The sequence below is a fragment of the Porites lutea genome, chromosome 11, assembly GCF_958299795.1.
Source record: "Porites lutea chromosome 11, jaPorLute2.1, whole genome shotgun sequence".
Lineage (NCBI taxonomy): Eukaryota > Metazoa > Cnidaria > Anthozoa > Scleractinia > Poritidae > Porites > Porites lutea.
This window is the reverse complement of record NC_133211.1, coordinates 27,745,670-27,757,522: the sequence shown is the minus strand read 5'-3', so window position 1 is coordinate 27,757,522 and position 11,853 is coordinate 27,745,670. Positions and strand designations below refer to the sequence as shown.

Here is an 11,853-nt window from a genome sequence, read left to right as displayed (position 1 = left end):
ATTTGTAGATAAAACACTTTTGAACAATGTCACAATTAAGAAAAGCTGGTGAATTCTTTTCTATGCGCTGAAGTTTGAAATTTTGCTATCAGAGTAAAAACTGTGAGAGAGAAGTCAATAGTTTGACCATTGTAAAAGCTACACAGCGATATTCAATTTCATGTTACTGTCTGATTTTAGCCTTTTGTATTTAAAGGTAGGTATTATACAAAAGTTGTCGACCTCTGTCGGTCTTTACTCTTTAGGCAACACAAACCTTGGATCTCGTTTGAAGCTTTTGGATGCCATTGAAGAGAAATAAGCCGCGCAAAATCCGTGACTATACTGGCAATGTAAATGTTCAAACGTTTGTATTTCTCTCCCTCCTTCCGCCAAACCGAAAAAAGTTTTCATTTCGAGCAATTAATGCCATTTGCTTATTCTTGTCAGCACTGAAGACACAAAAGCCTTGACGTTTACGCAAAATATTTACTGAGTAGCATTTGGCTCGATAGCAAGGCTAAAAGCCTTACACAGACAGCTGATTCTTGATGATTTACAAAACACCGTTACCGAATTCTTCCCAGAGAGAAAGCAAGCGAGTCCACAATATCTGGTGTTTTTTTTCCTGTCTAACAAAACTCTATAATCTTTCAGAGTATAAACGTCGTTCAAGAAGATCTAATTATTTCGAAAACAGTTCCTGTAAACATTGGAAATAGTAGAAATTATAGCTTTCTGGCAGTGAGTGCCGTTTCAAGAAGGTCCGATACTGTATGTCAATGTTATGTTTGAAGAAGAAAGTTTATTAAAATGGATTGAAATTGAATGACTCAAAGCACCCATATGACATTTTTGTCTTCACGTCTTTATTTTTATACTTTCTAATCAGTTGCAAAATTTCATTAATCTTTTCTTGATGTAATAAAGACTTTTAACACTATATTTTTTCTAATAACTGCATCAAGAAGGACTGACAGCAAGTATCAATATGACCGATAATTTGACATTTTATAGCTCATCACTTTTAGCAAATTTCCGCTACTTATCTTAGCACCTGTAGTTATTCTATCAGTGGGTTTTGCAGCTCATACAAAAACAGCAACTTATCAAAAAATGTATGTGCACCCTCGTATAAACCGCTTCTTAAGATCATTAATTGAGACTTTTTTCGAGAGGGAAAAGCGCACTTACTTGAAGAAATGTCTAAAAATGCCTCTTTCAAAACACTACAATAGTGGAAACTCTCCTTTGGGACACCTCCATTTATGATCAGGGGACACAAAATTAGGAACAGAAATATGGTCACATGATGTTTGTATTTGTTACCTCTATTGAAGGGACACCTCTATTCAAGGGACACTTGCCTCGGGTCCCGAGGGTTTCCCTTGTGTGCGTTTTTGACAGAACGTATCCCGAGGGTGTCCCTTGAATGTAGAGGTTCTATTGTATGCGCTTTTTACAGGACGTATAAAACTGTTTCCAAGACAAACGATCGAGGAGCCTCCTTGGACAGGCGTCACTGTTTCTTGTTCACAAAAATGCTTCCACGGAATAATCAAAAGCTCTAGCAAGCCTACTGACGTAGTCCGAAGGTCCAAGCCATGCGAGGTTGTCGCCTTTGGCGCAAGAAATCGCGCTTTCGTTTGGTATCGGGCCGGTCAATAGAACTGAGTAAGCTATTATTAAAAGGCGCGTCCTATTTTTCCTCGTTTAAATGGTTTTAGCTTTAGGGAATCACAGGGTTTAGAAAAACCATACATTATCTGAAAAGTTAATAACATATTTTATCAGAGTAAAACTGACAGCAAACTGAAAAGCTTTCAGCTGAGAAAAACTTCATAGGATCATTTGAAAAGGAACGATTTCATCTTCGCAAATGTGTCTTGATATATCAAATTACACATCATTAACATACCACAAGTTTGATAGCCTCCCACGCAGACGTTCTTAAGGGCTAAGAACGTCTGCGTGGGAGGCTGCAAGTTTGACGAATGTTTATATCTTTCTTAGTCGTTTTCGACTTATTGTTAAAACGTTTCTCTTCGTTGCGTAGTGATAATGATTGGTGCTCATCCTCATAACTTCATAAACATGTCACAGACTAATCTCCCCGATTTTAAAGATATATGGAAATTTAATAAAAGTTCGATAAATATCCGATCAATAGGCTTTTAAGGTTCTAGAACATTCTAAGCGTTTACCTTAAAAAATGCAACATCTGTGCTTTTTAAGAGTGATACATCTAGTGTCCAAACTTGATGTCTCTCGGAACACATTTATCCTTAAAATGGAGAATAGTAGTAATTTAACTTAGGAAACTAAATAATTTTATGACACTAGCTTTTAAGAGTAGGAAGCTTTTAGTTCTAATTTAATCATTAAGGCAAACATATTAACTACGCAAACAAATAAATAGCGAGCTGCTAAGGAATAGGTTCGATAAGCAATTATAGATAGATAGAGAAAGAGAGGAACATCAAGAAGAATGTAGAACCGCCTTGTGAGTAAGTAAAATAAACCTCGTAAGTTTAAGCGGCTGATTTTGGTGGAGTTCCTCTCCTTCTCGCCGACCCCATCAGTAAACGACACTAAAAAGCACCGTTTACCAGTGGAGAAGCCTTCTTTATCAGTAGCACACAAAAATAACCTTTATCAGAGGTGGACTGAGTTACGTTCAGCAGAGTGCTGAAAAAGTCAGTTTATCAAAACATGTGAATGCGATGCATGTTTATGGATTTTTTCCATGAAAGCGCTTGGACAGTTTAATTTTCTCAAGTGTCGACACTGGTAAAAAACTACCTTTTCAGAAATCGTCGTGATCTCGAAATTTCTCACCTTCAAGCAAGCTCTTGGCTTGCTCGCAGGCCGGCTACGGAATGTAGCAAAACTTCCCTCCTTTTCAATATTTCAATCAGCTGTTAAATGAAAAAGACAAACACGAAACAGGCTTTCAGGAATTAAATGTTTGTAGGAATTTTCGGACGATCCTAAGTTCTGGTACATACCATAAAACAAAGCAGCGAGACCTTGCACACTAAAATGTTTTCGTTGTTGTAATAAACGCTGAATTAACCAACTATCAACTGACCATCTTTCACAAGCGCGAATGACAAACAAGACCCACGAGGGCGAGGACGTCAGTGGGCCACAAAAACTTTTCAGCGTTCCTTGCAATTTCATGATTTGTACGGATATAAATTATAGGAAGTCAAAACACTTTATTCAAAACGCTTTTTTCTTACCCTGCAAGCAGAGGTTTCTCTCTTCCACGGCTTTTAGCGTTTACGAAGTCGTTCGCGTTGCTTGTTTGTCGCGTAGGGGGCGTAAACAAACCAATTACGCGACAGACAAGCCACGCAAACGACTTCGTAAACGCTACTCGGGGGGTACTTTTTTCTTCAATGTAACCTGGACACTAACCGTTGGAATGCTTCGAATCTAACCTTCCACCATTAAATTGGATGATTATGAAGCTGAGTAATTTTTAACAACATATGCTCCTACATTCCCTGTAATTGTTTCAAGTCAACGTTTTGCATAAATAGAACTACTATGACTGTACAAAGCAAACCTACCGATCGAAAACAAACTAACCAGAGTTCAAATGGTGTAAAATCAACCAGGGAATTCTCCTGAAAAGTCCACAGAAGCGACCTGTCGATAGATCTTCGGCTACATGATCCTTGCAAAGCAGAACGGAGATCTACACAAAACTTTACACACTATGATGAAGAAACAGAAATTTAAAAGTTGTAAATTTTACAGGTTGCTCAGGGTGTTTAACACTCATGTAATAAAAGCAAACCGTCACCATTGTAGTAAATTATTAATAAATGTTGACTTGAGCTCAACGAACTGAATTCAAAGTTGACTTAACTGAAACTATATCGTATTAAACCAGTTCATATAGGTTCGGCCTTAGTTGGGTTGTCGCGTGCAAAAAAACGCTGAAATAAAATGAAAGTAAACTGATCACTAGAGGCTGAGCTATTCACAAGTAAGACTAAAAAAGCCTTTAATAAACGGAAATAAAAAGAGAATTCTGTCCGTTTGCAATGTCTCTTGAATTGCTGTCAAGATTTATTACATCGTGTACTTCACAAGAAAGTTCTCTCCCGCACACCCCCCCCCCCCCCCCTCCCCTCACGAAGTTTCAACGTGATGTTTCTAAGTTTCACTCATGTAGAAAATGTAATTTCACCACTGAGCTGTGTGCTGGCGGTGTATATCTCATTACAGAAAGTGAAAATTAAGCTACACGAAGAACGGACTGTTCAAAACTCACCTGTACATCGTTTGAATTGCAGATAAACATATTGTCATGGAAGGAGTCTTGATTGAGTGATCAGCGTGATTCTTGATTAACGTCAAAAAATATTCGCTGTCCTAAAAAAAGTTACATGAAGGTGGAAAGACAATGGTGACTATACGGAGGCAATAACGACTAATTTTGAGCTAACAGGCCGGGGCAGGGAGGGGGGGGAGGTGGGGGAGGGGTTATTTGGAAAAAAACTTAAAATTAATTGATCTATTTTAAAATACGACTCGGCTTCGGCACTTTCCTTTGGGTGTGTCTTAGACTCGATATATCATGCTGTAACACAGTAATTTCCTTGGGTGCTGTTTATTTTATCAGCGAACTTGGAAACTGTCAGCTAGAAAAGATCTAGAGGTGCAATGTGATATATCCAAAGAAACACTTTAACGGGGGCGTGAGTGAATTGAACGGTTGTCGGTAGAGGCTACTTTTCGCATGCCAGCTAACACAGCGAAATTGTAGCCTTTGCTCGCAGGGCACTTTGTCGTATGGTGTTTTAGCTCTTTTTAACCAGACAAGGACCAGAAAACGGCTCAACTTGTGCCAATCCTTTATCCCTTTATTAGGACGCGGCAGATTACAAAAATTAAAGGCTATTATCCAACACAGGCAACCCAGACTCTATGGGAGTGCACTGGAATTGAATTTTTTTTTATAGAATCTATGAAAATAAGCAAAATACATTGTTAATGTAATCTTTCTTAAAATATAAACTAAAATGACTCACCTTGTGATTGTGCTAAGTTTTTACTGTCTGTTCGCTTTTGGAGCCATTTGGAAGCCGTTTTATCGAGTTTTAGAGTTCAAGTTGTACTATTAAATAATAAGGAATAGAAATTAAAGTCCAACATGCTCCAATAGAGTCTGACCTGCCTGTGCTACAAGGTATATGATTTCAAACCTTGAAGAAGGTAGAACCACCCTCATTTAAAATTTGTTGAGATATCACTAGGGCTACAGTAAGCTAACATATAACAAGACATTCAGCTGTATTCCTATTCCAAGAAAGGTAATAAACACAAAGAAGCCACAGCTGCCTCCGGCCCAAAGCACGATACACTTACCATGTAGTCCATCACAGGCTTCACCTCCACTATTACATTACCATTAGATTTTCCATGTGTTTACCTAAAGATAATGAAGGTAAATAAAAACCAAACACGACAAAAAACTGCAAAGAAAATGAAAATATCAAAGCCAACCTATGTCACCCACTGAAATCTAAAATCTGGAGAGTCTTTCTTTTACACTACCCCCTGAATGACCGAATGTCAACGCACTCCCCCTGCCCACAAATTGACCCAGCCACCAAATTATGACATGGAAATGGGTTAGGACATTATATAAAGTCTTACATCAGGCAAATACTATCAAAATTCTCTTTCATCATTGTAACTGACAAAATCATCTTTGTTAGTGACTAAATACGTGCAAAAATGTACCAGAAACCGTACAATGATTGAAAAAAGTTGGACTTTTGAGAAAAAAATAGGCTAAATTTCAAACTAAAGCACAGAAAAGTTCAAAAGTCCATTTTATTGGGGACATTTGGTGATCTGTACAGCAGAGCAGGAGATCAGTGCAAAATCTGGGAGTCTCCTGCACAATTCAGGAGAGTCTGCACAGCTTAATAGACTAAAACAGGGCTTGCTCCCAGGGTTCCCAACTTGTTTCTCTAACAAGTTTTCACTAAATCGACAACTCAGGAGCAGATCCAGGGGGGTGGATTGGGTGGCTAGCCACTACCCTTTGCTTCTAACTTACATGTGTGTTAGAGCAGTCAGTGTTATGAGTTATCTTCTACTGCTAGTGAGATTACACGATTTTAGGGTAGTATTAATGTAATGCAAGTGTGACGGGAATGCTGCAGGATTTACAGTGGGACACACTTGAAACAATGAGAAGATATGCAAGGTCTCTAAGGCTGTTCGTTATGTATAAGATGTGCTATGGTTTCCTAGATGGGAAATGGGAGGACTATTTGATTCCAAATAGAGAAAGGAGAACACGAGGAAGCCATGATTTTAAATATATTGTCCTGAAAGGACACAAGAATATTTTTAGATTTTCTTTCTTTCCCAGGAAAATAACTGAATGGAACAAACTTGTGAAAAAAACTGGTACCAGTCAATCTCTCTCTATTTTAGCAAAGTTTCTTAGGTTATCTTGTAACAACAGTTTGTAATTATTAGCTTCTATTTGTAGTTTCATCTTGTTTGTTTTTAGTGTTTTAGAGTTGGCATGATGTCCCTTGTGGATGCCATTACCGACAAAATCATACTTAGGTTTAGATTTCTTCTATTTTATGGCGTCGTAAGAATTTGAGGTGTTAGTACACGTACAGATTCCTGTTCACATATTTCCTCAATCAACTGCAACGTTTTAGGGACGCAATAGAACAAATCAAAGTCAAGGTTTTTTTTTTTTTTCCGGGGTTGATTGGTATCAGCCACCCCCTCTTGAAAAACCTGGATCCCCGGCTGTAACTGCGCATTCACGAACATAATAATAACAAGCCAGGGCTAACACGTTTTCCATCACAACATTCATCATAGTGAAGGCATAAATGTTATTTGAATTCCCTGCCCGGTTTCTGCTTATCATCTTTAGAATTTTTTTAAAAAAATTGTCTCTTTACGAACGGGAAAAAATACCGTAAAATTCCGAAAATAAGCCCTGGGGCTTATATTTTTCGTCTAAAATAATTGCATTTATTTGTATTTAACTCTAGCCGAAGGGGGGGGAGGACTGGCACTAGTTTATTTCTTTGTCATGCGCTCTACGCAGTTCTTTCGCCATGTGCTTCAACAGACCGTTACTTCACTGAACTCACGTTTATTTTTCCTGAATCGTTTTCTTATGGTGCATTGTTGTCGATGTTTACACTATGGCGACTAGAAAGAGCAGCAGGAGCACAAAACCTCCGAAAAAACTACAAGATTTCGTCGCGGATGACCTGGCGGCAGAATCGGCAACACCTCAACAGATGAGCGAAGCAGTCAAACGCGAACTGAGTCAGGTTGAGTCTTTGATAAAAGACCTTACTCCAACCAGTTTTAAAACAGAACAACCCACTGTAAACGAAACAGCGATCGAAGATCTTCGAAACCGCAATTTACAGCTTGAACTGGATCTTACACGCACCAAACTCGAGTTGTTGAAGCTACAGCGAGAGTCCAAGCAACCAAGTGCGCCCACGCACAGGAAAAAATAACGGATTCCCATTTTTGGATATTTTAGGGTATTTAAAGAACACCCATGAAAATCCCAAATTTGGCAAAGTGAGACAAGTCCCAACCAGGGAATTCCCAACCAAGTTCCCTGGTTGGGACTTGTCTCACTCTTCCAAATTTGGGATTTTTGTGGGTATTCTTTAAATTCCCTAAAATATCCAAAAATGGGAATCCGTTATTTTTTCCTGTGACGATGGCCACGGCGACCGCAACAACAACACCTGATAGTCATTCTGTCGCAAAACCAACCTTGAAAAGTCTCCAGCAAGACCCAGTTGTTCAATCCGAGCTTAAATCTCTCATGGATTCCTTAGGAGACCCCATCTTACTGGGTTTAACCGCAGAGGAACAAGACCCAGCACAACCGCTGTTAGAGCCCTCTACTTCGCGAGGTAAACGTCCTCTACTTATCCCTGATTTCATTAGCTGCCTTCCCTTAGTACTACAGGAGGATAAGGAGACCGTGCTTGGAACCTCTGGTGATGCTAGAATTGTATTAAAAACCGCTCAAGACAAGAAACTGCCTCTTGACAAAATCTCATTCCCACAATGGTCAGCGGCTAACTTTCGTATTATGCATACTCTCATGTCAGATGGGTCTCTATCGTCCACCCAAGACATCCTTCATTACATTATGTACAGTTCAAAGATATCTGAGCTAGCCAAGTGTTACCCCTTACCGAAAGTGATGCACTATGATGATTTGTACCGCAGAATACAGTTTTCGACAACCTGTAAATGGGGTACTGACAGCCAGTTCATCTCCCACCAAACACTCCACAGACCAGATCCAACTCCCACACCGCCGCGGCTATCTCCTCGCAAAACGTCCCGCCCAGTCCTAAACCCAGCAACAGGAAAGCAAGTTTGCTATGATTACCAACGGCGTGAAGGGTGCCGCTTTGCCTCTTCATGTAAATATGATCATGTTTGCATCAAACCTCAGTGCTTGGGAACCCACCCCCAATGGCAGCACCAGTCTGCTACTGCTCAAGACCCCCAATACTGAACCCACACTCAACTGCAGAGCTCCCTCCAAATAGTATTTTGACTACGGAACTAGCAGGAGATGTCTCGACCACATTGTTAAACGCAGGGACTAATCCCGTCTTAAGGACACCACTTCCCGCAGAGTGTGGGGAAAGTTTACCCATTCATGCAGGGCCCTTTTCAGAATTTAAGCAGCAGCCCCAAGCAGCCCAGGTCTCCACAGACTTAGTTTTTGAGACCTGGGCAACAGAGTTAACCAATGACCCGGACTCGGAATTTATCTTGGACGGTGTTAAAAATGGATTTCAGCTCCTCTCGCCTGATTTAATGGTTTCACATGCTTTTACACAAAACAATAAGTCTGCTCTGCGACCTGGAGCTAAAGATCAAATTGAAGCGCAATTAATCAAAGGTCTCCGAGAAGACCACTTTGCTATCGCAGTCAAGACCGACATGCCAATTATCATTAATGCCCTTGGAGCCGTACCAAAAAAGGACTCCAATGAATTACGAATGATCATGGATTGTAGCCGACCCTTAACGATGAATGCTAACTCATATATGGATTTAGAACACTACAAGTATGTTACCGTTGATGATGCAGCAAATCTCTGTCAACCTGGTTGTTGGTTGGCAAAAGTTGACTTAAAACATGCCTACAGAAGCGTTGGAACACACCCCGATAGCTGGCGAGTTACAGGAATGTCGTGGCGCTTTAACGACTCAAAACACCCCATCTACCTCTATGATAAGCGTCTACCATTTGGAGCCAGGGCCTCACCAATGGTTTTTCACCGCCTCACACAAGGGATCTGTCGTATGATGGCCCGGAGAGGGTATACTGTGCTGGCATATCTTGATGACTTCCTTATCATCGAACCAACCCAACTTCAGTGCAAAGTAGCTTTTGACACCCTGTTAAACTTACTAGAGTCTCTTGGCTTCACTATCAACTGGAGTAAAGTTGTCTACCCTACCCAGTGCCTGATTTTTCTTGGAGTTGAAATCGACACTGTTCAGTGTGAACTCCGCCTCTCAGACGATCGTGTGTCAGAGTTGTTATCCCTTCTCAAGGAAACATGCTATAAAAGCAAATGTACCAAGCTTCACCTCCAACGACTCCTTGGCAAGCTTAATTGGGCAGCACGTGTTGTTCGAGGGGGCCGCACATTTCTCAGACGGCTTATCACCTTGGCAAACTCGGTTAAACGTCCGCACCATCGCGTCTATCTTAACCTAAATGCGAGAGCTGACCTCATGTGGTGGACCCGCCTCCTGCCTGCACACAACTGTAAAACTTTGTTCCCCTCAGCCATCCCTGAACTTCCTACAGCAGTGCTTACTGATGCCTCCCTGTCTGGCGGGGGGTGCCCATGGGCACCAGACTGGATGTACGTCAACTGGGCCTTGGACTACCCATCTCTATGCTCTCTCCATATCAATTACAAGGAGACATTTACCATTGTTTTAGCTGCACACCGTTGGGCACCTTTCTGGTCAGGTCATCGAGTAGTCGTCAAAACAGACAGTCAGGTGGCTGCAGCCATTCTGAACAAAGGCTCAACCTGTTGCCCGGTGATCATGGACTGGATTCGTTCTCTGTTTTGGCTTAAGGAGTATTACAACTTCAGTTTGTTCGTCAAACACATTCCAGGAGCAACCAACACTCTAGCAGATAGTATCTCACGCCTTAATGATGTGCACTACTGGCCAACGTTCCAAGCATGGCTCTCCAAATCCTCTAGATCAAATGACTTCGAATCTCACATGTCGCCATTGTCTCTTGCTCTCCTTAGATCCAAGGGATCAGCAGCAACTTGACCGTGAAGTCACCAATTTCCGGCGTCAATCATATGCACCTACTACCAAGTCCACCTACATGAGTCAAATGCGTTCATACCTCTCCTTTTGTGTATACTACGGCTACCAACCTCTCCCAGCAGCAGCATTAACCCTTAATCGCTATGCAGCTTTTCTAGCAAGGTCACTCTCAGCATCCTCCATCCCAGCCTATTTAAATGCGATTCGCATTCTACACCTTGAACATAGTCTGTCTGACCCAACCAAAAACAATTTTCAATTGGCATCTACACTTCGAGGAATCAAGCGTGTAAAAGGTTTAACAGTGTCCCAAAAGAAGCCGATTACACCCCAGATCCTATTAGCCTTCAAGAGTCATTTACATTTGGACAGCCCTTTACATGCAACCTTCTGGGCAGTTTGCCTCGTAGCGTTCTTTGGCCTCCTTCGTAAGGCGAATTTGCTATGCAAAGGATCAACAAAGTTTGACCCATCCAAACACCTGCGTCGAGGAGATATCCTCTTCTTCAATGACTGGGCCATCATTATCAATCGATGGTCGAAGACCATCCAATTTAGTCAGCGCATTTTAACTGTTCCGTTACCTCGCATTGCTCCACATCCACTCTGCCCTTACACCGCTCTCAGACATGCCTTTGGCTTGGTACCAGCACCTTTATCGGGCCCAGCCTTTATCATCCCAGCATCCACGGAGGGGGGCCTGACTCCTCTGACTTATGGAAAGTTTGACTGCCTTCTAAAACTAGTCGCAGCCAAGACGAACTTGGACCCGTCTCAAGTTAGTGGACATAGTTTTCGCTCGGGCGGGGCCACTCTGGCTTTTCAAGCTCAAATCCCTGCAGAACTGATTAAGCGTTTAGGAGACTGGCAGTCAGATGCTTATAGGTCTTATATCCACATCCCAGTTAAAGACAGAATGCTAGCAGTTAAGCGTCTCGCTTCGTTTGTTTAGATTTTTCCCTTATGGAGACTTTTGTCTGGGGTTAGGTCGTGCCTCCCTTGGGCAAATGTTATTAAATGGAAGGGTTCACTTCGGAGCCCTTCCCTGTTTACCCCAGGCTTGATTGTTGTAGTTTTATCTATTTACATTCGTAGAGAGTTAAGTCTAAAATAATTGCATTTATTTGTATTTAACTCTAGCCGAAGGGGGGGGAGGACTGGCACTAGTTTATTTCTTTGTCATGCGCTCTACGCAGTTCTTTCGCCATGTGCTTCAACAGACCGTTACTTCACTGCCCTCCCTTCCCCCCCCCCCCCTTTTTCTTTTTTTTTTTTTGTTGTTTTCACGTTTTTCCATGTATTCCTGTTTTTGTACATTTGCTGTATCTTGACCGTCTCAGTTGGGCAAATGTTATTAAATGGAAGGGTTCACTTCGGAGCCCTTCCCTGTTTACCCCAGGCTTGATTGTTGTAGTTTTATCTATTTACATTCGTAGAGAGTTAAAAAGGCCCTTTTTGAGGGGCTTATTTTTGGAGGGGCTTATCTGCGGAGGGAAATTTACGTTTTAA

The 11,853-nt window shown here is 41.4% G+C and overlaps 1 protein-coding gene across 1 annotated transcript; it reads left to right on the top strand.

Annotated features, from left to right (window-relative positions):
- Positions 1 to 10,402: 10,402 nt before the first annotated feature.
- LOC140953396 (uncharacterized) lies at positions 10,403 to 11,296 on the top strand. Its single transcript, XM_073402880.1, has one exon. It carries the CDS (start codon positions 10,403 to 10,405, stop codon positions 11,294 to 11,296), a length of 894 nt encoding a protein of 297 aa, XP_073258981.1.
- The last annotated feature ends 557 nt before the right edge of the window (positions 11,297 to 11,853 follow it).